We start from the raw sequence: 24,746 nt of genomic DNA on the forward strand, positions 1-24,746 counted from the left end.
GAGTACCGAAATGAATCTATATAAACTGATCCAGGCGTGATAAAGTGCTGTTCCCATGCCCCTTGGATGCACCCCATCTCTCAATTTAGGCTCTTTGCTTAGTGTATCCTTAACTAATCTTGGCATTTGCGGGGTGCTTAACAGCCGGGCCGCCCCTTGAAACGTAGGAAAGAACATTAATCTTAAGATCACGAGTAGTTTTATGTCTTGAATTCATAGGGCAGACACTACAATGCTTGATATTAGCCTATAAGCCCCGGAATTACGGGAGAAGTAGCTTTGCTTAGTGCTGATGATTTCGAAGGTATGGATTGTCCAATGTTTGTGTTTAATTGCTCCTTTAATCCATCTTGGCTGACAAACAGAAGATGAAATAGTGAAAAATAGGAGTATATATGATCAAGTTTCTCACCCTCATTATTCTTTCTTATCACACATTCAAACAATTTCACTTCTTCTTCTTCTTCATTTAGTCTATCTTTTTACTCCAACAACAATATGTTTTCAGCTTTGAATGTTGCAGCTTTGGCTGCCATGCTCGGTCACATCAACCTCGCTTTGGCCCAGAGCCAAGGTTGGGATCAATGTAAGTTGACTCAACACAACAAAAGCACATCATGATTGACCCTTTCAGGTGGCGGTAACGGCTGGACTGGTGCTACAACCTGTGTATCAGGATACACTTGCACACGTTCAAAGTGAGTTAAACCCCATTGAAAACTTTTGGATGAAGCTAACATAGTTATAGCGATTGTATGTTAAGCCTTTTAGCAACATTTACAACCTTTACTCATTTTATTAGATTACTCTCAGTGCATCCCCGGAAATGTCGTTCCCTCAGCTACAGCGACAATCGTCACCCCGACGACCTTGAGAACCGAGATCACAAGTCCAACCAGCGGCGGAAGTAGCAGTAGCATCAACGACAAATTTGTTGCTCATGGAAAGAAATACTTTGGTCTTGCCACAGATCAAAACCTTCTTTCAACTGGAAAGAATGCGGCTGTCATCAAAGCAAACTTTGGACAAGTGACACCAGAAAATAGCATGAAGTGGGACGCTGTTGAGGGTATATATATTCGCATGGTCTTGAAGAGTATATAGCTGACTGTGGATAGGAACACAAAACAAGTTTAACTTCGCTGGTGGCGACTACTTGGTAAACTTCGCTACCGAGAACAAGAAACTTGTTCGCGGCCACACACTCTGTTTGTCATACCAACTTTGTCTTTGAGAATGAGAACTGACATCAATAGGCTGGCATTCTCAACTCCCTAGCTGGGTTAGCTCTATTTCAAACAAGGACACTCTCACTAAAGTCCTTCAAAATCATGTCACCCAAGAGGCGACTCGCTGGAAGGGAAAGATTTACGCATGGGTATGTCATTATATCTTGATTTTGCTCATACAATTAACCATTATAAGGATGTCGTCAATGAAATTTTCAATGAAGATGGTTCGATGAGAGACAGCGTGTTCTACAGAGTCCTTGGCGAAAGCTTTGTGTCCATCGCCTTCAAAGCCGCTCGGGCAGCTGATCCAAACGCAAAGCTCTACATCAATGATTACAAGTAATTCTATCCTTCAAATTTCTACATCCAAAGCTAACATTTCATGAAGCCTTGATTCAGAATCTTATGCCAAACTCACAAAGGGTATGGTCGCACACGTCAAAACTTGGATCGCTCAAGGAGTTCCCATTGATGGAATCGGTTCGCAAACCCATCTCTCAGCCGGCCAAGGAGCTGCTGCAAAAGGCGCTTTGACTGCACTTGCCGCTTCTGGTGTCAGTGAAGTTGCGGTTACGGAATTGGATATCGCTGGTGCAGCTTCTACTGATTATGTCAATGTGAGTTTAAATTCCTTAGGAATTCCCTTCGAGATGAAGTAAGAACCGGTTCTAATTACTGAATAGGTCGTCAATGCATGCTTGAGTGTCAGCAAGTGTGTTGGTATTACAGTCTGGGGTCTCCGTGATACCGACTCATGGCGTTCAAGCTCCAGCCCATTGTTGTTCGATGCCAACTATTCTCCAAAGCCCGCATACAACGCGATCTTGGCAGCATTGTAGAAATATTTCTAACAACGGGATGGAGGGTATTGGTACCCCAAAACTATTCAATGTATATAGTTGAGTTTGAAGGCAGGCCTGTTGCCAACGAGTATGTTCATAGTGCTGTTGTTGTTGTTATTTGTTATCTTCAATTCTTTAGCTCGAAATTTTACATTACCATGCACCACCGGTGGTTGCGCTCATTTAAATTACTTCCTAGACCCTTTTACTTGATCTGAAATTTAGCTATCCCACATCGTGTGATATCCGGCCCGACAAGGAAGCCTGTAACCCCGCACTGAGTAAAGGACAGAAATTTTGAAACATTTTACTTGCTTTGGTTTCGCTGTCAATTCAAAGCTCGAAAAAACGAGGCTCAAATCCCATTGAAATACTATTGGATTATCAAAAGGCCAAGATGAGACTAGTGCGAATAAAACATTGTAGATTGTGGTATAATCTCGGCAAACCTCACACTCAAAAACCACTACCTTCTCTCACAGACTTTGAATTCAAATCAATATATTATCTTCCCAACATGATCTCACTTATTTTGAAAGTGCAGCAGGAGAACAAATTGCTCAACTACTACATCATTACCACCACATCAGATTATCGAGATTGGAAGGCATATCACTTTGATTGTCAACGTAAACTTCCACTTCATGAGATTTTTGGAGGACGCGAGAATCTCTTGCGGGATTGAAATAACCTTCCGATATTTCATAGCTCTTATGGTGTTCCTATTCAGGTGAGTCTCAGGAAAGCGTAGGTAGCAAGGATCTCTGGAGTCATGCTTCAAATCATAGAGCTTATCGATCATGGGCAGTCAGACAGAAGCTTTAATCTTCAATCATCAACAGTTGATTATCATTCGTCAAAATTGAATGTCGCTTGCCTACCTACCTAGGTATTGCTGCCTCTTATTCAACTATGAAACATCCACAACGAACCTGTGTGCATGCCATTTTTCATCCTTGTTTCTGGTTCATTCTATGTCGCAATAAGTACGAAAAAGCGAACCGCTTATTACTGGATTTCATCACATATATTCAAACCCGGAAGTCGCCCTGTTTGTGGACCCAGTGGTCTGTCAACAGGTGACTATCTTGATGAAAGCTTGAAGATTGCAGAAATTCTTCTCTTGTTTTCTCGTACACAATTCACTATCTCTCACTTTGCACTTTTGATTTCCCGCAGAACAGCTGTGATTGTTTTCTGCTCACTTGATCAATCACGGGATGTGGTATTTTTACTTATGTTCAATGAGCAATGCTTGGGATGAATAAGAATATCTTGGACATAAATCAGGAGAGCCGGTGGTGAAATATTGTTAAGAGAATATCTCATTCACTTGTCATATTTTAAATAGAATCCCTTGAAGCCCAGAAGGTCTTTTTTTTTTTTTTTTTTTTTTTGCAAAACGAAGCATAAGATAAATTATGCAATTCAGGTGCAGTCAGCTTTACTAAATCAACTTCAGTCATTTCTATGACAGTTGAGCAAGTATCTACTCAATTTAAGCTACTCAGGTCTTCGATTGAGTTGAGTTAGATTTAGTGCGGCGCAAAGTGAAGCAAATCATTTTTTAATAGAAAGGGACAAGAACGTTATATATTACACTATCAGCTAGAATATCGTTGGAATTTATATTGGAGAAGCAAGACAGTATTACGAAGTGATTCCAACATCAGAAGAATGCTTGTGATCTCAATCAGAAGTTGTATGAGCTTAAGACGTAGTCGCTGTCTTGAATTCAAGAATTTGAAGATGGCACATGATCTATCCATCTTCAGTTTTTATGCAACACATAAATATGGAGCGGCCAGATACAAGTAGATACTGGTCTCATAATTATTCCAAATAATTAGGGATCCCTGCAAAGCCTGAAACAGTGAAGTGGAAAGAGCATTCATATCAAGACTGTATAGCAGCTATCTGCCCTTAAAAACAAGGCAACAGAAGAGTCATTGTATCAACATATACACATCTCCTTTGTAGATTTCTGTCTATATCAAAGCCTGCCACGCGGCATACTAGTGAGCTGTATGAATGTACGCCATTTCTACCCCTGGTTAAGGAACCACCGACTCTGAGGAGTGAACCCGGTTGGATAGCTGGCAGTATGCTTGGAGTAACAGTGAACGTTCCGAACATCAATCGCAGCCTTTTAAGGGCCGTGCTGATGGGGACCTACAATGTGGGAGATCGATATTGAAATAGACCTATTATCTTGTTCAATCCAGCCATACAATGGTTTCGCTCGGTTGAGGCAGGCCATTAATATTGGTCTTCACAAAATGGGTACGGCTATTGAGCCAAATACAATCAAGTCATTCTTTGGTACACTATTGTAATGACCGTGCGAACAAAAACATCAGGCTGATTGGTAATTTGAGTTCATGTGCGACAGTAATCGCTATCTTTACGGCGTCAAGACGCGCCGTGATTTGTGGTTGAATACGGTTTTTGGTAGTGAACATGCGACATTCAATACAGCCAGCTCGAACCGTAGCAATGTTTTGTCGCCGTAAACGACATATAGTTTTTACATATAAACTTCCAAAAATCCATCCTCCGAAAGATCTCAACATCTTCTTCTTCCTATTCTACAAGAAACTTCCAAACCCAAGACTTCTTTCAAGAATATCTTTTGGATAGCGGTTTAGTTATCTTACATTTACAACAAAACAACAACTTCGCTACCTGTTAATTTCTGAGTAATATTAAATCCATTCACATACCGTTTACCATTACTTCACCAAGTAATAAAAACCCATTCACGATGCCTCCTCAACAAAGCAACAACATGGTATGTGCTATGACTCTCGTCAATCTCTGTCTCTCATTTTCTCCTTGTATTTCAAGTCAACATCAATCAAGAAATAGTTCAAGTGCTAACTGGATAGACTAAACAACAGAAGATCAATTCTGGCATTGAAAAGCTTAAGGCAGCACGTGCTGAAGCTGCTGAGAAGAAGGCCCGCGATGTAAGTAACTTGCATTTCTTTGCGATATAAATTAACATCATTTGTAGATACTAATGTGATTCACAGGCTGCAAACCGTCCTACAAAGGCTAGCTCATCCACCGCCGCAACTTCTGTAAATCAAGCTCCTAAACCGGTATGTGATCGTAGTTAATCTTTATTAGTTGAGTTGTACTGATCATAGTATACAGAGCACTTCCAATTCCATCTCATCTCTTCCCCGTATGAAGAAGCGTCCAGGAAAATCAATGAACGAGGTTGCTGAGAAGAAAGCCGCCGAGGAAGCTGCTGCCGCCGCCAAAATCAAGCGCAAGATGGCAGAGAAGGAAGACGGAGAGATCGATAGCGACGAAGAGGATATAGTTTACAAAGGTCGCATGAACAACGGTAATCAAAATCGGAAGTTTGCCCCAGTCAATAACAAACACAACAAGACCATTGCTTCAGTCCCAGCTTCTGGTCATGCGCCATCAAACAACAAAGACCAAAAGACCTTTGGCCGCAATGAAATCAAGAATGAGGCTAAGAACACCACAAAGTTCAAGCCCGATATCCCAAAGCTCTCTCCCAGAGTTCAAAAGTCCCAGGACCTCAAGAGACCTGAAGAGAAGGAGCAATCTTCATTCAAGCGCAAATATTTCGACACGGACTCTACTGAGTCTGAAGAAAAATTCGCTAAGCCTGCCAAGAAGCCGAAGACCACAAAGGCAGGCATGAACTTTGAAATTGTTTCCACCAAGCGCAAGCATACTGAGGAGGTAGAAACAAGTGGTCCTGTAAAGAAACAGAAGATCACTGAAGAAGTTAAAACCCCTGTTGCTGTAAGTCTACTCACAAGCTGGTTCATATTATAAAATCATAAGCGAAACTTACTGACCAATGAAATAGGCTCCTGCAAAGCGCGCCCCTATCAAGGAGACAAAGCTTCGAAACAATCCCACCAAGAATCTGTTCGGTTTTGGTGGTTCCAGATCTACCAAGAAGCCAACAACACCAAAGAAGGGTTTCATGCAACCTAAATCTGTTTCTAAGGCAGCAAACGAAAATGGTGAGAAATCTACAGAAAACGTCTTGAAATCTGTTTCTGCGCAAGTTAAACCAAAAGTTGTCGCATCGAATAGCGAGTCAGCCGCTCCATCGACTGAAGAGCCATTAAAACTCCGATATCTTCCCAACGTTTCCATGGAGGAGCTTTTTGGTGAAGCACCAAATGTAGCAGATAAACCAGCCTCTGATAACGTCTCCATGGAGGAGCTTTTTGGTGAAGCACCAAGCATTGCAGCTCAACCAATCAAGACCCCACGATCAGCATTTGATAGCATCCCACCACGATCAGCCTTTGATAAAGCCCCTGTCAAGACTAAATCTAGTCGTCGTGGTCCAACTCCTGCTTCCAAAGTCGAAGTTACGAAATCATCTGCTTCGTCAGGATCCATGTCTACCATGGCATCAAACAAAGCGGCACAGCCTAGTCGCCGTAAAGTTTCTCCTGCTCCTAATGCCGAAGTCGCAAAGCCATCTGCTTCGATTCAGAAAGCATTACCGGCCTCCACCAGCACTTCTGATAAGGTTCAATCTAGTCGCCGTGGCGTTACTCCTGCTTCCAAGGATGAAGTTACGAGAAAAATTACTTCTTCAATCCCAATGCCCACGTCTTCATCAAGTGGAGTGGTACAACCTAATCGTCGTCGCGCCGTTTCAGCTCCTCATTTTGAACTCAAGAAGCCATCTGTTTCGTCAAAACCATTGAGCACCGAGATACCAACAAAAGAGGCTAGTAGATCTACGTCGTCCAGTATTACAAAATCAACTTCCTCTCCAAGAAAGGTGATCAAGAAGGGAAACGGAACTGACGTAGTGGTGCCCACTCTTGTATCTCCAGTTGTTGACAAAGTCGAAAACACAAAAGACATCATGACAGACAAATCTGAGCCAAAGAAAGTGGAGATCCCAGAACAGCCAAAGAAAGTGGCTGAAATTAATCGTTCTCTTCCAGCAAGCTTGAACATTAAGACTAAGGTGGTACCAGAGACAAAAATCAACAAAGATGTTATTAGTCTCGATCCCAAGGCTGGAACTTCAAGCCAAGCCCAACGACCAATGCCACAATTTCTCGGGTTTCCTGGACTCCCAGCTGCAAATTCGGATAGAGGATCTGTTTTGAATGACTTTTTTAAATTTGAAAATGCCAAAGAAACTTTCAAGACTATTACTCCGAACACTGAACTCTCTGACACAGCGGAGGCTAGAGACGCCATGGAACTTGAGCTTGAGCGCGAAATACAAATCGAACTTCAAAATTCCTTCCATGCTGAGCAATTGCGATCAGCTCTCGAAGATTTGATTGTTCTTCAAGCTGAAAATGGTGAATCATCCGATCAAGATTCATCAGACGAAGATAGCGATGAATATTCTTCCGGGGATGAATCTGATGAAGAGCAATGTGAAGTTCCTCAGAAGATCTCTAAGCCAACTGTCTTGTACAAGGGATATAATGGTGTCTTACAAGAGGAGCCCTTCTATGCCAGGGATCGGGGTTATGAGACTAATATGTCAGACGCTGATGAAGACGAGGGTGAATATTACCCACCACACCACCTTAATGTCGCCTATCAGCTTGCTCACCCGTATATCGAGAACTCTGTCTTCAATATACCGATCACCCGCAAACCTGTCTCTCGTGAGCCAGCCGTTCCCGAATCTGTCCTTGATGAATTGGAGGCCGAAATGGAACGTTGTCTTGAAGCTCAAATGGCTGAGGATGCAGCTGCTGAAGAGAAATTTTCACCACCGGTCATTCCTCGCTCTGCCTTCGATAATTTTGAAGCAGAAGATGATTTTTCCTCTGATGAGAGGCATCAGCAGGATCACTCGGAGGAAATCTCATCAGCCCCTGTTGTGAGCTCAATGGTTTCTCTAAAGAGTTCCACCGACTTTGAGGGAGATTTCAATGATGCAATCTTTGAGTTTAAGGATGCTTCAGGTCAGGAGTCTAGATTAATAGACGAGGATCCATTTTCCCTGCTAGACGCTTCTTTCACTTTCTCAAACGCCATGGAAATGCCAGTAGAGCAATCTTCGACCTCTGAAGATGATGATTCAGATTCTACCAAAGAATCCAGCGATATACTAGAAGAGGAAACCCCTCGGTCCGAATCACCCGAGGTAAGCACTGGCCCATATGTTAGCCTAGATGGCTGCGTCGGTTTGCCTCCACTTGAAGATTTTCCTGACGATTCTGAAGGCTCCGATGACTGTGATGAATCTAGCCACTCCGACGTTGAGGATTCAGAGATGTCAGAAGGCGATGAATGCGACATCATTACCATAGATGACACCACACCAGAAGAGTCCGACGAAGATGGTGATCTCGAAAACTTAGACGAAGATGAAGACGCAGAACTTTACCAAAAGCACAGAGTCCCGGCAGACCTCGCGAATGTCGAGATCACAATGAAACCAACAGAATTGCAATCTCTGAAGGCGAAGACATCATGGGAATTGTTCGACCTTCAAAAATGGGAGCAGGAAAATGAAGTCGAAGTTTATGCAACATTCGACCGCGAGCTTCTCCTTCGCAACTTGAATGTCTCAAAGAAACGCATTGCCAAGTATATGAAGGTGGTGAAAAAATACGAGAATCGCACTGTCCCAAAAGCTGAGGCTGTGATGGAGGACGACAGCAGTGATGATTCGGGTGACGATGAATGTTCTCATCCCATCAATCTCAATTTACCACAAGTTGTTGAGATCATCAACGTCCCAGACAGTCCCCCTGTCGTCGATCTTGATACCGAGGTTAAAAGTAATGCCCATCCATTCGGACCCATCGATTGGTAGTGGTTGATAGAGACTTCACCTTTCCTTCTCTTTTTGGGGACTGAAGGTGGCCAGACTGCAAAGAATAGAAGATGCAGCTGATTATCCTACTGTTTCATGATAACTATACATCATCTCTCGAGAAAGATTAGAAAAAAATTCATCGCGATTATTGGCACATCAAAAGATCTGCCCGAAGAACCCCCCAAATACCAACGCAAAAAAAAAAAAAAAAAAAAAAAAAAAAAAAAAAAAAAATTCCAACAAAAAAAATCATTTGCTTTACAATATTCAGCCTGCTTTCTACGTCCCCAAAAGAGTTGATCACTAGAGCCAGGAAGAATTCAAAATCACCATGCAGTGCTATTTGCTTTTCATATCAGTCTTTCCTGTATACATATCAAAAATCATTCTCCCCTTGATTTCAGGGAACTCGTCGACATCATATCAGCGACGATTTGAAGATATGTTTGGGCACATCTTCCACAAAATTATATTTTAGGGAATGAAGAAATACTATATACGATAACCCGGAGTTTTGGATTATGTCAATCGATCCATGAGTTCGACCTTGTGGTGTTATGGGTCTGGCTCTCAGATACCTTTTCTATTTATTACTGCAGTACTATCATCTCCAGGGTTCTCGGAACTCTCGGGATATGATACATTTTTACGAATCTTTGTTTGGTGGCAGAGTATGGCGACTCTGTCATTCATGGTTTACTATTACGACTAACGATATACCACGGTTCCGTCGGAGAGCTTGTCACTGACTCCACATCCATTTGATTCTGGCAAGTGAAGTGCCATACACGGATTATTACTTTCCGATTTATGAGATGTGGGTTCTGGTGTATAAAATATCTTTATATTTTGGGGGTTGATTTCGGGATTGAGATTGAGATAGAATTCGAATGTATGTTTTGAAATGAGAGGTTTGATTGACCCGACAGTTTGAGATTCGGTTGAAGGAAGAAAGAAAATGTCAAGGCGATGGTTATGAAGAGAGAAGAATATGCAAAAGTGCTGGTGGGGGAAGTTTGTATGGTGCTCTTATCTCAGAATCTTGTTTGGCGGCAAGATTTCGAGGTTCGGGGCCAGAATTTTGGCGGGGTGTTGAGACGGGAAGGACGGAAAGACTTGCGCGGGGGAGGGAGGCGATTTTATTACGCGAGTAAGCAGGGGAGCAGTCGGTAAAATCAACGAGATTCCAAGAGAGTCAAGAAGCCTTAGGTCTGGCCAACCTAAGGTGGAGTCGGCTCTCAAGGATACAGTCGTTTGAGTTTGAAGATTACGCAATTGAGATAGCCGGGAAGTTTGAGATAGATTCCCAGTCGATCTCCAAGGGCAGTCATACTACTAAGGGAATGGTTGGGGAAGGGGGTGGTCTGGGATATAGAAGATTTGTAGTTGGATATTCCTCTGAAAAAGAGTGATTTATATGTAGCAAAGAGCGATAGTAAAGACTCTTCATTCAAGGTCTCACAATTGATGACTCTAAATTTTGACGCCTCGCAATTGAAACCGTGTGAAGCCTTGGTGTTATTCTTACTCTAAAATATAAATCCTTGAAACCCTACCCAAAAACTGACCCAAATTTACCCGTTCCAATCCCTCCATTCTCCTTTTGAATTTGTATTGACCCGCAATAGTTGAATATACCTGGTTTATGGTGATCCTCCAGTCTCTTCCTGCAATCTTAATCCTTAACGTCCATCCAGTCTTGATCATCTTAAACGATATGACTGTTCTTTTGTCGCTACACCAGTGACCTCATCTACTCTCTCTATTAACATGAGATTTTCATCAGATTCTGAAGTAGGAAGTCCATCCGGTACAGGCTTCTTCCAATCTCTCTTCAACTCAGTCATAATTCCCTTCCAATCTCCAATCTCCTCATCCGTTCTTATCCTTCTTCTGAATCCATATGCTCTGATTTCTACTAGCCAGACCATCATCCAATACTGATTAAATATCAGTGCGAATATGGCGGCTATCCATGAGCTCCCTAGGAATGCACCCCCAGCAGAAGCTTCGACACCTAGAGCAGGCCCTACTAAAGAGACCATCTGGCTTACCATGCTGGTAACGGCTGTTAGATTCAGCGTAACAGTCATTGTAAAATTAGACGCGAGGAATGAAAAGAAGAGAGCGCAGTAGACGATGCAAGCCGTAGGTTTGAACATATAGATTACTGATAGAACGATTGTGGCACCCGATCCGATCAACGCTAGACCATAAAAAACGAGGATAGCAATGGTGCCTATGTTCAGCATTCCGGCAGTGAATGGCATTGCGGTGGTAGCAAGACCAAGTAGCGGAACGGTAAGAGTAGTGTTGACAACACGGAAGGTTGATGGAGTAGATGAGGTGAGCTGTGTCAGGCCTTTCCAATACATTAGCTCGGTGTGTTAATTTCGCGGGTAGGATTGAGTTTATGAATTTTGACTTACCTTTCAAAGCTTGAGAATAATTCGAACAGCCATCAACGACCCATTTGTCCTCTGCTGTAATAGTTCCTCGACATATTTTCATCACATGTAGACTGTAGAAATCGGCAACTCCAACAGTATCTGTAATATTCGAGACCAACACCTTTTCGGCTTCGTTGAGACCATCGTTATCGCCAGCTTCAATCTTCTTCACAATACTCTTGACTTCCTTGATTACATTACCGAATAATGCTGTGGCGAAATCGGATGCTGCGTCTCTCTTTTCTATCGAATCTGATGATAAAGCGCGGGTGTCCAGAGCAGATATATCGATTATGCTTGTGGTATTAGCTGTGGTAGAATTGACTGCTGCAAATTCTACCAAGCTCTGACCGAGGTTTGCTGTTTTTAACTATTCAATATCAGACGGGAGTATATGAATATAAGAGGAACAACTTGCCCTTAGGAAATAATAATCTTCTAAAACCCCGTCATTTGAACCCGAGAATATTGTGACGACGCCCAGCATAAATGACATTGTAGACAAAATTAATGATAGGAGTGCATGCCAGCGAATTGGTCTGCCTTGATTAACCTTCATTTTCTTTTATTTAGTGACTTCAGCTATTGGAATAAGATAGAACATATGAGTAAATAAATTGAAATCGGCATTCTCCTCTGAGAATATATGAAGACTCGAGAAAATCCCAAACGTGCCCTATATGCAAGGATTAAAACTAGAAACCCCGATATAACTTCCAGAGATGCAGCAAAACCTTAAACGAGGTTGTGATTGCCGCATACTTCACCGCAAGCATGGCTATGCTAAACACATTCCTACTCAAACACACATTATTGTGGTGATTTTCACGAAGAAAGCCTCAGATTGAAATAGAGTTTGGAATCTTCTATGCAAACTTCTTCGTGTGGGGGCATATTTCGTGCCTGATGCGGAATGCCTGAAGCGAATACTGATACGACAGGACCTAAAGCTTATAGACGCCCTTTAGCCGAAAAATCTAGATCGTCACAGGGTAAACACCCATTTATAGGGCTGTGTTGTAGGGGTCATAAGTGCCGATAAAGTCCGTGTCACTATTCGGATGTTTTTCAAAGAAGACAATGTCCGAGAACAGTCAAAAAAGCTTATAAGTAAAGCTTGTCTCAGATATTACCCTTGCCGCACGATGTTCCTTCCCCGTAGATCATCCTTTCCCGGTGTCAATTGATGCAATTCATATTGTGTAGTCATATATTCCTAAAATAGTTTTGTGTGGTAAGGAAACTATGACTTTTCATGGTATGCAAAATTCGGAAATTCTTCTACTATATCTAAATTCAACAATTACTATCTATCTCACTTTGATCAAAGCCGGGTTTGTCGAACAATAGTCAAAGTTTCCATTTTCGTAATTGTTCCGCCAAAATGAAGAAAAGGGGATCGCTTTTCCAGTGGCACCATGTACATAAAATGTTGTAATGAAAACTAACAACTCCGCTTCTCCACTGATGGCTACAGCGAGTAGATACTTATACTTCAGAAACCATCTTGGGTAGCGTTTTTTTATGTAGTTTTGATAAAAGAAGTCAATGATGAAAAACTCCCGCAGCGATGTAGTCGAGATACCAGCAAATGACTTGCGCAATGATATAGTCAAAACCAATGGTGGGCCACTGTTCTGTTGATGCAGCAGGTAGAACGGTAGGGAAACAAGTAGACTGAATGAAGTGCGAGGTCACTTTACTCTTACTCCTGGCCAACACCAAACATATATGTCGAGAGTGCGTCAAATGCAATAGACTTGGAGTAAAATTTTACGAAAGGGAAAGACTCCCATTGGAATTGAGCGACTGTATGAACCAGGCCGGACATTAGTATCTTGAGTTGAGAGTAGCACTCATCAAGATGTTATTGATGAAAGCGCCAAGAATGATGCCTATTGTGGATTGTGAAAGTACACCTGGTACTTAATTTACCATACTGCCCCAACTTTAAATTTTGAATCAGAAAGAATGCTTGGTCCTGGGAGTTGGCTCCGAAAAGCACGGAGTGTATGTTGGCGATGGGTTAGCCTGGATGAAGGTAGCCACCAATCCAATGAATTGATATACACTGGTGATGAGCAGCCAGAATCCAATTAATTCGGACATAGCCCCTAAGAACAGTGTGCAGAGGAAAGACAAAGCGCAGGCAATGCGGAAACCCCACCAGGGCAAGGTTGATCAGAGGATTCAAGTGCGGGAGAGCCCAACGACTACCGGCATAAGCCCAATTCACATGTACCGTCAAGAAGACACCTCCTTGTACAAAAGCATCTGCTGGCAATGAGGATCTAATTCCACTGTCTCGGAGATCGCAATATATTGGCATTCTCGTTAGATGCTTGCCCATTGCGCTAAACTGAACACATCTCTCACGGCTTTGAAGTTGAACAGAAGCACGTGGACAATAGTTGCAGTAACGCTTAGGTTCGTGGTAAGAAGATAAGTAACATTTTTCATCGAAAAGAAAGGATTCTTCTGAGTCATGCTACCGACTTTCGTTTCTTTCGCTCGCCCCATCTAGCTATGCTATGATACTTACCATGATCTTATGTCTTTTTGGGTCATTTTTTTGTTTTAAAATCTTCCATTAAGACTTTGTACACAAATTTGAAACATGGCGTTGTTCAAGTGCAAGGACCTTCTTTCACTCAATTCTCGGTACGCCACCAACCACCACAGACACCAATTGGACAGTTTTTATAGTGCCAATCCTTCCATTCAATAGTATTTTTAAACGCCTGCGAATTGATCCAACTTATTGTCACTATTACGTTCATCACTCCTTTTATTATGCTTAGTCTTCAAACTCTTCCAATCGTACATCAGGGCTCCCACAATCGATATCGTTGCGAGTAGAAGTCCAACGCGCAGAGCTTCTTTAGTCGCAACACCATACACTGATTGCAATTCTGCTGATGTCTCAGTAGAATAATCGCCAGGAAAAGCCGTCATTGCGCCGTCCAGAACAGAGTGAGGATCCAAGTTTGGGGCCAGCGTTCTTAGTGCCTTGCTGATATTTTCAAGGAAAATTTCCTGTGCAACTGGCACGAAAAGTGCTACGCCGAAAATCTGAGCGAACAAAATAATACCGATGCCAGTTGCGACGTCAATCTCCGGGAGCGTTGTTTGCACCATATAAAGTCCTTGTTCTTCTCCTAGGCCGACTCCAGCTCCGATAAGTATCTGAAATCTAACCCATTTTGCCCGTGAATTGTACTGAGGCTGAACAGCCATCAGAAGACCAGTACTTATCGGCATGATAATTGACCCAGCGTAGACGAACGGCGTATAATATCCAGTTGCAGCAGTCCAAAGCCAGCAAACATAAATCCGCCAACGACACTGATTATGAATGGAATGAACAGAATGGAAGACTTGATGACAGAGACACGATGGACTAATTGAAACCAAAGCGCTATAGCTGGATCAGTATCTGTCATCATTAAACAATTTTTGATACTCTCGTATGTTGAAAACATTGATCTAGGACAGCAATAGTACTTAAGTCATCTAGATGAAAATTAATCTGTGTTGTGGGACTGCATACAAAAAATACCCCTCAAAGACAGAGGCGAACCATATCGCTGCAATTATGCTTCGTCGGCGTAGTAAACGTGAAGGTATAATGGCACTATCTTTCATCCGGTATTCGATACCGAAGAACGAACAGAATAGGACACCGGCGAGGGTTAGTAGCGCTACAATGCGTGTAATTCCCCATGTATAGGTGGTTCCACACCATGATAGTGCTAAGGGAAGAGAAATCGTTGCTGACATGAAGGTGAAAGTACCAGCCAAGTCGAATCTTGCGACTTGGCTACTAAATCCTGTTGAATTGGATATATTTTTGCGGCCACGACTACCTTCATAAAGAAAGCGATGAAAATAATTTCGGCAGATTGATGTAAAAACACCAACGCCATGTCGTGGAGTCTGAGAAAGACCCTCCCTACTCTAGTGTCAATCATAGCAACAAACGATGGAAGGATTAGAAACACTTAAATACTGATAAAGGTCCAGCCACGCTCCCAACTGCAAAGATACTTCCAATAATGCTGTTCCATGTCGGTCGCTGGCGTAGCGGAACACATTCGGCGAGGATGAGTGTAGTGCCTGCTTGTATTCCAGCAGACCCAAGGCCTGCCAACGCCCGCCCAAGGATGAAATCAGGAGAATTCGGCAAAGTAGCACATACAACGCTTTCAATCTCGAAAATTAGCAGTGATGCTAGAAAGACAAATTTACTAGAGAAGAGTGTGTAGATCTTGCCGAAAGCCGGCTGGGATGCGCAGGACGTCAATGGATAGATTCTCGCAAAAAGTTGCTAAGCGCAATACAATTGTGATCAAGACAACACTTGAAAACTTGGCATACATTCCCGTATCTTCCACTTGCTGAGTTTCCTCGCGCATCGCTAAGTCGCTCACATTGGCCACTATAATTTCATTTTCCGTGGAAGGGTTCGGAGACATTTCCTTGAAAACCAATCATACACTTGAGCGAGAGGTTTGGGAAGTAAACACAGGAGAGTATAGAAAGTGGTTTTCGAACGGGAAAGAATTGCAGATGGTAACAACTCCGAACTTCTTCTGGTGTATATCGTAATCACGTCGCCTTCTTTTTGTACGAAGGTTGTATCAATTGTTTGGCATTCACAAGAACTACCAGGCTTGGCTTTGTTGAAAATCAAATCTTCCTCCACTCGTCACTGCTGACGGGTAAAGGGGGCAGGCCAACAGTTGGACATGCCAAATTGATGAAATCTACCAAGTAAAACGATAAGAATCATCCAATAGAGAATAAAGAATTTATCGACTTTTACTTCCTTAGGTAACCCCACTTTCAGGGGTTATCTAACCGAGCTTATTAGGCTCTAAGCCAGCTCCAGCCTAGCTTTATTATCGTCACAATGGAAATGTGGGGAACAACATGGCTGAATTAATGACATCTCATGATTCTCATCAGGAATTTATCATGCCAAAACACGATTTAATAGAGAAACTGGGTAGATTGGAAAGTTCCTGAGTTCGAGGGTTCTTCGCAGCAATTCCAAGGTGAGAAAGGTATGGTACGGGCAGATTCGAATCTATTAGATTCAGGAAGTTAACCAGCCAAAAATACGGAAGGATTCGACCCACGGAAAACATTAAGCCACCATGCCTCCCAATAGGCTATAAAATTCAATTCATCGTACCATATCTTCAATCTCTGGCTTGAGATCCAAACCCCGCAGTCATTCTCGGCGTGTTCCCCGCCACGGGTATTATTTCATTTGCACTGAAAGATCACGAGTTATAGCTTTGGAAACCATTGTGCCACACTCCAGGAATATATAAATCGCAATATTGCCCGAATGATTTATTTGCAGAAATCAAAGTTTCAGAAATGCCTCCTCTATCATCAATAATTTTTGCGGTTCAGGGCTGTTTCAATTTCCTGAACGGAGCTGCCCCTCTTTTATCTTCTACAGCCGCAAGGAAAAATGCCGAAATGCTGCTGACGGACTCGAAACACGCTATTCATGTTTTAGCTCTGTCATGTATGTCAATAGGGTAAGGAAACCGAAGCCTTCTTAGCTAATCTTGAATCTCGAAATTCAAGTGCTACGCTGATCATAGCTATACATAATAGCTCGCTCTACCTTGTCGCTGCTAAGAGAGGAGACAAGCTTGCCATGTGGTTGTCAATTGTTGGACGGTCGATTGCTGTTGGAATCTTTTGGGTTGACGCTGGACCGTGGAGAAAAGTCGCGGTGTTTGAAGGGTTATGTGCAGGTGTGCTTGCTGGAAGTTTGATTTGGGAGTCTCGAGATGGGAAACACGAGAAAAGGGATTGAAGTGAGGGACTCTGAAGGTGAAAAATATTCCCAATACCGAGATAAACAGCCACAATTTTCCTCTGGTGGCAGAAATGCAATGGAAGAATGTTCTCATTTCACTCTAAACGATACTATATCGAATTCGCTAATTGATACCCTTTCACATCCAATAATTCATTTCAGTCGCGAGTTCTGGGATTACGCGGATAATCATATATAATGTTTCCGACCCGATAGCTACTCTATCGACATATTGGGCTCATATCAAATATGAGTTCTCTTCAGTTATGACTCGAGTATCAAAGCTGACGATACTCTGTTTGCTGCGATTCTGTATTTTCGTGCGTTCTGTAATATTAAAGATCCTGATCAGGGCCACTGAGTATAGTATCGTAAATTTCGACTTTGATAATTCTCATAGAAGCTCCTATCTCTTCCGTGCTGGGGACAAGCTCTCAGCAGAATCGTTCTCAAGTAATCACTCATGCATGGTCGGCTCGAGGTCTTCCGCAATCTCTATATGGCCGAGGCTTGGTGCGGACCGTCAGTAATTACTTAAAAATCACTCTTTCGCAAGATCTTTGACTCGGTCCACTGGTCACTATAAAAGAATCTCATGAACGTCAGCTTTGTAGTGGCAAAGCGCACAGGCAAGTATTATTTCTTGTGAAGCGATTTCCAATGACCACTGTCAGCCTGTTTTGTTGCCTGCTTTGGCTTTTGCATCCTCGTCTTTTAAATTATTTTACATTTCTTCCTGCACGAATATAATGATGATGTCATTTGCTGGATTACCCGGGCTGAAGATTTATTTCACACTTGCTACTGTATCAATGCTAAAACTTAAGCTTCGATAGACTTCTCAACATCTAGTTTGCAGTACTTCTGGGATGAAGGACAGCCAGCATTGTATATGCACTATAGTAGAAGAATAATTTTCCAGAAAATTGAAGTAATTTGCAATTGTAAGTATTGATGTTTAACTAAGACTATCGTATTTCTGAGAATCATGCAATCCTGGCATTTCAACAGTCCAGCAGAACTTTTGGTGCATGGTGATCGCGGATATCTTACTGTCTACGAGAATCGTAGGATTTGGCGTAGGTAAGGCCAGCGATGGAAGATTGGTCAGGGCGTACAATAAGTTTCATGCATATTCATGAGGCTCCCCTTCACTTGAGCTGCCCTAAAGCTATCCTGTCATAGCTTCAAGAAATCTGATTGTTTGACCTCATTTCTTTGATTATCGAAAATTTAAGACCTCTTTCTTGTCTCAGAACTTTGTCGTCTAGAATATTTTGCATCTCTTGAGAAACTATCCAACAAGAACATCGACATGTCTGGATTTGAGATTGCGGGAATTGTTCTAGGCGGGTTCCCTATCCTAATTATAGCTGTGGAGTTTTTTGATGAAACTTTCAAGCGTGTGACAACATGGAGGCAATTCCGTACCGATTTCCTGCAATTCATTGATGCTATCAATTTTGAAAAGCAATTCTTCAACGAACTGCTTCGCCGGTTTCTACTCTCCGTGGACGTCCCTAGGGATGAGGTCCACCTTTTTCTTGAGGACAGAAGTTACGAGGGTTGGCACCGCGAAGAGCTCATTGCGATCTTCCATTTGCGTCTTGGCAAGTCTTACAAAGGTTTCAAAAGCTTGATCAAGACAGTAGATTCACTCATGATAGAGGTGAATAACCTGTTAGCGTTCAAAGATGGAAGGGTAAGATGACGTACTTTCCTTACACCCTGCTTATGACTCACAATACATGAATGCTCTTCGTTTTTGTACTTCAATCTGTATTCTTGGAAAACTTTTTGGGATTTACGCTAACAATGGCTATAGATTGACTGGCAAGAAGAAAGACTAAGCGGGTTTGAATACCAGGTTAAACGGGTCCAGCATAGCTTTTCGAAAAGAGGCCCAAAGGCTTTCGTCGCGCTAGAGAAATGCAATCGAAAGCTTCAAGAAATTCTGGACTCGGTTGAGAAGTTGGAGACTATAGGATCGAGAAAAGACGATTTAGCAGAGGCAATTTTTTTCTCGCGCATCAAAAAACACTCTCAGAGTTTGCACAAGGCCATCAACGACAGGTGGAGTTGTGAATGTATATCGGCTCATGAGGTTTCGATTCAGCTACAGAGCCGTACAAGTGTGGACTCCCCCATAATATTCAATCTATCATTCGAATATCCAGAAATATTAAAGACAGCTCTCTACCCATCCGATGAACAACTTTCTCGCACATTTTCTAAGTGTCGAAAAGTCGAAACCACCAGAAAAGCCCGCAGCATAATCGATAGTATTCTACCTGCCAGCCCTCAGCAACTTTCAGTAGCAGAAAATGTTCGCCAAAAGCTGCATCGAAATATTGAGTCGAAGCCTAACTCTACTTCTAACAAACAAGCGTCCCAAGTAAAGAAATCTGGTTCCTCAGACTCACCGTCGTCATCCATCCAGGTATCTTCCACCGTGCTGAATGAAATTGAGATACATAACCTATGCGAAACTGTCTACAATTTTGATATCACCTGCAATTCTTACTTAGGCTACCTCCCGGCTGATCATTTAGAGCGCCATGAATTTCGAGATAGTGATGATAGTGTTACATCTCGGGCCTTCTATCGAGATAAATTCGTTAGTCTTGAAACCATTCTTTCCAAGCCCGATAAATTCTCTCCCCTCAACCGCTATGAACGATATAAAGTTGCATACATACTAGCTTCTTCATTACTACAGCTTCAGAATGCTCCTTGGCTTACTGGCAATCTGCAAAAGCGCCATATCCTCTTTCTATGCGATTGGAATAAGCACAAAATTCTAATCGATCAGCCAAATTTCTCCCACTCCCGAGGTCCTTCTTCTCCACAAAGTGCCAATTTATACCTCTAGAACAAACCCCGAACTTTAGCAGTCCAATCACTGCCATCAAAAACCCACCAAAAGACCTCGGCATTGTGTTACTGGAACTATATTTCGGGCAGCGCATCGAGGAGCAATCGATCCGGCAAGATTTCCTCGTCGATGGAAAAGAGCATGCAAGCACAAACTATCTCACCGCTCTAGAATGGGCCGACGCGGTATATGAGGAAGAAACAGCATTGGAACATGTTATCAAATCTTGCATGTTTTTTATCTTTGAAGGAAAGTCGAATTGGGATAATCTAAGTTTTACACAAGCTGTGTATGCAAGTGTTGTTGAGCCGTTTGAGAAGATAGTCAGTCGTCAGCAGGCCAAATGCATCTTGAGCTGAGGTCCCATATACAAATCACGTGTGTGGCGTATCCTTTTGTACAGTAAGATGACAACCGAAAAGTTTTGTTGCACGTCTGTATCCGGCTCTTGTTCGGCTCTTGTCCGGCTCTTGTCTGGCTCTTGTCCGGCTCTTGTATGGCTCTTGTCCGGCTCTTGTCCGGCTCTCAAAAACGCTCCTAGTATTGAGAACTCGTTAGCCACGTGAGACGTCGTTACAGTAATTCAGCATTCCTACTTCAAACGAAGAGATCAGAAGGAATGAATACAACCTTTACCGCACATATGGTTTATATGTATATACCTTACTAATCATTCAAGCTTACATGAAAGGGCTCCAAACATCATAGTCTACATTTTATGTTTTGAATAAAGCATCTTCGAAGATCAAACTAATGGAACAGAATTAACCAAGAAACTATCCTATCGGGGCGACCATTGATCTAAACGGCAACTATTTATATAGATCTCAGAATTGTTCTAAACAATCAGAGAATTTATTATCTCTAGTTGCTTTGAAACTGAGATCATGAATTCTCTCAAGATTTCAAGTAGACTTTGAACAGGTTAAAAAGTTAAAATATCGACACGATTTAAATCTGCGCCAAGCCCTTCGATCAGAGCTTCATATGACCAACTTTCATACTAGGAGGCAAATCCTCCTCCTTAGTCCCCCAATTACTTTCCGTATCTCCTAGAAACAATTCCAATGTCTGTCCCTCCGTGAAGAATTCATGTCCACTGTGTTACATCAAATTAGCATTACTTTCCAAGTCCCACACGATTGGGGCACAACTCACATCCAACTCTTATTCCAAACCACTCCGTCCACTTTCGCACTCTGTACAAAAACATTCCTCACACCTCCATCCCATCCAATGTTCTTGATCGTACTCTTCTTTCCATTTTCATTTGTGAAACTCAAAGATTCGAAAAAGGGCGGGATGATTAGATAGACATTCTGTCCCGGATTGGGAAACAATCCCATCATTGAAAATGCGGCAAAGGAAGCCATGGCGCCGGTATCATCGTTACCAGGTAATCCAGTGGTTGACGTATTAAAATAGGCGGGTATGTACATATGGGCACGGGATGCTGAGAGAGCAGGACGACCGGCGTACTAGCAAGGGGTTAGCGGCGCATGTAACTGATAGAAGGGGGAGACGAACGTGGTAAAGAAACACTGTCAAGAACGAAGGTTCATTTCCGATGTCCGTTAGACCGCTTGTATGCAAATAATCGAGACGAGCGATGAAGTTCTCTGGTCCACCAATCAGATCAATCAGAGTCGCGATATCATGCGGTACAAAACTAGTCAATTTTCAGTAACGAATACGACACCAAGAGAGAGAATACCCACAATTGATACTCCCAAATACTATCCTCAAAAGTCTCCTGTGGATTACTTGTTAAACTGCAGAAGGAATCCAACGGACTACAAAGTATCGGATCCTGGTAACCCCACGTCCCGTTCAAATATTTCGGCTGAAAGAATCCTGTAAATCCTGTATCTATACCTTTAATAGACAAAGTTTGATCTTCTTTCCACAGATTTTGCCAATTTGTCGCGCGATGCAAATATTTCGTATATTCGGGTTTCCCTAAACCTCTCCCAAGGGTAGAGATACAGAAATCGTTATACGAATACTCTAAAGTCCTGGAAATACTTCTCGAGTTCGTGCCGAAACCCAAGTAATCATAATCCAGGTAGGGTATATAGCTTAGAGCTTTCCATGACATGAGACCACCACGGCCTTCGTTGGACCATTCTAGTGGCTCGTTTTCTGCATCGTTTACCACAGCTTCGTAAGCTAGTTGCCAGTCTATGCCTGTGAGATTCTTTACGTATGCATCAGAGATAACATTGTCGGCATTTGAACCACCTTGAGTAAACCCTTTACAGAGACTCATACGACAATCTGGAAGCCATCCAACGTTCTGGTAGGTATCGAGGAGACTACGGATCATTTCTGATAAAGCAGATGGATCGATGATAGTGAGAAATGGAAGCTGAGATCTGAATGCATCCCATATACTGTGAAAACATTAGCACTTCTTAACTCAACCCAAGTCACCTGAATTATTTACCAGTAGAAAGAATCAAAGTATGGCTCGCTACTTTCCCATAAGGGATTCTCCCCCGTATAATTTTGCGGGGACATCATAGTCCTATAAATTGCACTATAGAAGTTGGTTAATAGTGAAGTATCACTACCGTTGCCAGGCTCTATGGTCACAACACTCAGTTTCTTCCTCCATACCTTCTCGGCCGTCTTCTTGAGCCTAGCAAAGTCCCAATCAGGAATTTCATTTTCTGCATTCTGACAAGCTTTATCCGAGCTAATGAGACTTACGCCCACTCTAGCGCTAATAGTTCTATCAGTTGATGCTTGAAAGCGAACAAATCCTCCAGCTTGAATGTAGAAAAGATTTATGCCTCTCGTGACGAATATTTCCTTTGGTTGTGTTCCTGCTCTATTGTTGACCCATATTCCAGTGTCCAGGATATTTGCCCCGGAAAAATCAACGCAAACATATGACATGTATGAACCCCCACCGAAACTTGGAATGAAAGTCCCGTTCGCTTTGATACGCCCATCGTCAGCCACGCTGATGGTTGCGTTTTGTCTACTAGCACTCAAATCCGTTAGATCCATAAGAATGAGCGGGCTTAGAGCCGTCCCATTCGAAGACTTCTCTACAGGAAAATTGAAATGATAAAGAGCAGCATGCTCTGAAACAGTCATCTCTGCATGAATGCCATTTGTTAGGTTTAATCCAAAATATCCCGGCGTGGCCACCACAGAATTCAACACATATGGCGTAGCTCGATCTGTGATTAAGAATTTGCAATTGTCAACCACATCATCGGGACAGTACGATGGAAATAAGGGGAAGTTGCCCAGGGAAGGATTTCCTCCTGTGCCAGAATCGTGCATATGTGAGAACCCAGTTACATTGCTGCCATCCGTTGAGAATCCAGCGGTATTTTGTCCATTAACATCGGCAACCGCTTTAGCCATTCCATATGGAAGAGTAGCGCCGGCAAAGACATTTCCACCATTGTCAGTGCCGATGAGTTGGTTGACATACTGGAGCGGGTCGAATGTACTCGAAGTTAACGTTGTATTAATGGTGCTCCATTGAGCTATTGCAGGAGATGACAGTAAGAGGGCAATAGAAGCTTCCAAGTATTTCTTAGGTTTCATATTGAAGAACAACGACAAACGATAAGATAGGCGTTCATAAAACTGTTGGTAAACGGGTGAAGACATGCCACTGTTATAAAGCTCAAGTACTTGCTTTCAACGCGGGGTTCTCAACAACCACGTTCGTATCCTTGATGCAGTGCTACATCAATCAATGCGAGAGCCTAGCAAGTGCATTGTGATATCAAGACCTTCCAAAAAGGGCAGGAATGACGAGAATCTAAGATCATCATTTGGATTTCAGGTGTAGCGTTTGACATGGATTGGCACGCGTCTAACATGTGATGTGTACAAGTAATGATGCATCGAGAATGTGATTTCATTCCCAGGGATAGCAAGAAAGGCTTTTATTCATTCCTAGAAATATGGGAATTGATTCGATAGCAACTCAGACAGTAGCATTGAATTTGAATGTTAGCATCTAATCGCGTTCAAAAGGGATGCATGGCTCTAACTTAATGTTTTAGAGTCTGAGAAAATCATCAGACCGAGGTTTTGCTGTAAGCTTTTATTTCTTCAATATTAGATTTATATATAGCAACCTATTTCATTGATATCACTATCCGAGAGTAAAGTATGATTTGCTGTTCTAATGCTGAGTAAAAAATGGAGAGTTACGGCTTCATTTTTTCATTGATTGAGAGAAGATAATGGGAGAAAGATATAAAAGAGGAGGAAAAGCAAGAGAGGAAGAATGAAAAGTTAGGTTCTAAAACAAGGTACGTCATAAATGCGTACTAGAATATTCAAAGAGCACAAAACTCCCCATCTGCTTGTAGGTACTCTGTATAGATTCATTGCTCCAAAGGAATCTCGAGAGCCATGTCGTGGCGCTCACAATGTTAACTCATGTATTGCCCAGGTGAGCTCTTCATATTGCAACCAAAACCCGTACTTGATTGAACCTAACTGTTTAACGTCTCAAACCGAGAATTATATATTTGAAGTCGACATGATATCCTCATTATTAAATTCGTCGATTCAGATCATTCCATCAGTGCTTTGATATTCTATCAAGTGATTGTCTTAAATCGTTTTAAAGTTTCGACCTGTAAGTTATTAGAATGTTTGAGACCATATGATATTGAACGTCACAAATATCGAGTCTATCGAGTCTATCGGTCAAG

At 42.3% G+C, this 24,746-nt stretch overlaps 7 protein-coding genes across 7 annotated transcripts; 4 read left to right on the forward strand and 3 right to left on the reverse strand.

Moving 5' to 3' along the window:
• Positions 1 to 498: 498 nt before the first annotated feature.
• Positions 499 to 2,071, forward strand: EAE98_005872 (uncharacterized protein; the record flags this gene model as incomplete). Its single annotated transcript, XM_038953494.1, has 9 exons — positions 499 to 586; positions 635 to 698; positions 749 to 753; positions 803 to 1,069; positions 1,119 to 1,208; positions 1,257 to 1,378; positions 1,426 to 1,571; positions 1,621 to 1,849; positions 1,916 to 2,071. The coding sequence occupies 9 exons, from the start codon at positions 499 to 501 to the stop codon at positions 2,069 to 2,071; spliced, it is 1,167 nt and encodes a 388-aa protein (XP_038809889.1).
• Positions 2,072 to 4,838: 2,767 nt separating this feature from the next.
• EAE98_005873 (uncharacterized protein) lies at positions 4,839 to 8,882 on the forward strand (the record flags this gene model as incomplete). Its single annotated transcript, XM_038953495.1, has 5 exons — positions 4,839 to 4,865; positions 4,963 to 5,043; positions 5,110 to 5,178; positions 5,234 to 5,863; positions 5,931 to 8,882. 5 exons carry the CDS (start codon positions 4,839 to 4,841, stop codon positions 8,880 to 8,882), a joined length of 3,759 nt encoding a protein of 1,252 aa, XP_038809890.1.
• Positions 8,883 to 10,588: 1,706 nt separating this feature from the next.
• EAE98_005874 (uncharacterized protein) lies at positions 10,589 to 11,894 on the reverse strand (the record flags this gene model as incomplete). Its single annotated transcript, XM_038953496.1, has 3 exons — positions 10,589 to 11,247; positions 11,315 to 11,695; positions 11,750 to 11,894. The coding sequence occupies 3 exons, from the start codon at positions 11,892 to 11,894 to the stop codon at positions 10,589 to 10,591; spliced, it is 1,185 nt and encodes a 394-aa protein (XP_038809891.1).
• A 2,174-nt stretch (positions 11,895 to 14,068) lies between these two features.
• Positions 14,069 to 15,810, reverse strand: EAE98_005875 (uncharacterized protein; the record flags this gene model as incomplete). Its single annotated transcript, XM_038953497.1, has 4 exons — positions 14,069 to 14,753; positions 14,895 to 15,292; positions 15,345 to 15,617; positions 15,676 to 15,810. 4 exons carry the CDS (start codon positions 15,808 to 15,810, stop codon positions 14,069 to 14,071), a joined length of 1,491 nt encoding a protein of 496 aa, XP_038809892.1.
• A 541-nt stretch (positions 15,811 to 16,351) lies between these two features.
• On the forward strand, positions 16,352 to 17,378 carry EAE98_005876 (uncharacterized protein). The gene is made up of 2 exons (XM_038953498.1): positions 16,352 to 16,890; positions 16,970 to 17,378. Exons 1-2 carry the CDS (start codon positions 16,724 to 16,726, stop codon positions 17,172 to 17,174), a joined length of 372 nt encoding a protein of 123 aa, XP_038809893.1. The 5' UTR covers positions 16,352 to 16,723; the 3' UTR covers positions 17,175 to 17,378.
• Positions 17,379 to 18,492: 1,114 nt separating this feature from the next.
• On the forward strand, positions 18,493 to 20,049 carry EAE98_005877 (uncharacterized protein; the record flags this gene model as incomplete). Its single annotated transcript, XM_038953499.1, has 2 exons — positions 18,493 to 18,879; positions 19,003 to 20,049. The coding sequence occupies 2 exons, from the start codon at positions 18,493 to 18,495 to the stop codon at positions 20,047 to 20,049; spliced, it is 1,434 nt and encodes a 477-aa protein (XP_038809894.1).
• A 733-nt stretch (positions 20,050 to 20,782) lies between these two features.
• On the reverse strand, positions 20,783 to 23,825 carry EAE98_005878 (uncharacterized protein). Its single transcript, XM_038953500.1, has 5 exons — positions 22,499 to 23,825; positions 21,771 to 22,445; positions 21,580 to 21,721; positions 21,211 to 21,530; positions 20,783 to 21,151 (listed from the first exon to the last, which is right to left on the reverse strand). Exons 1-5 carry the CDS (start codon positions 23,683 to 23,685, stop codon positions 21,028 to 21,030), a joined length of 2,448 nt encoding a protein of 815 aa, XP_038809895.1. The 5' UTR covers positions 23,686 to 23,825; the 3' UTR covers positions 20,783 to 21,027.
• Positions 23,826 to 24,746: the final 921 nt, after the last annotated feature.

This window comes from Botrytis deweyae (genome assembly GCF_014898535.1).
Source record: "Botrytis deweyae strain B1 chromosome Unknown BDEW_012, whole genome shotgun sequence".
Lineage (NCBI taxonomy): Eukaryota > Fungi > Ascomycota > Leotiomycetes > Helotiales > Sclerotiniaceae > Botrytis > Botrytis deweyae.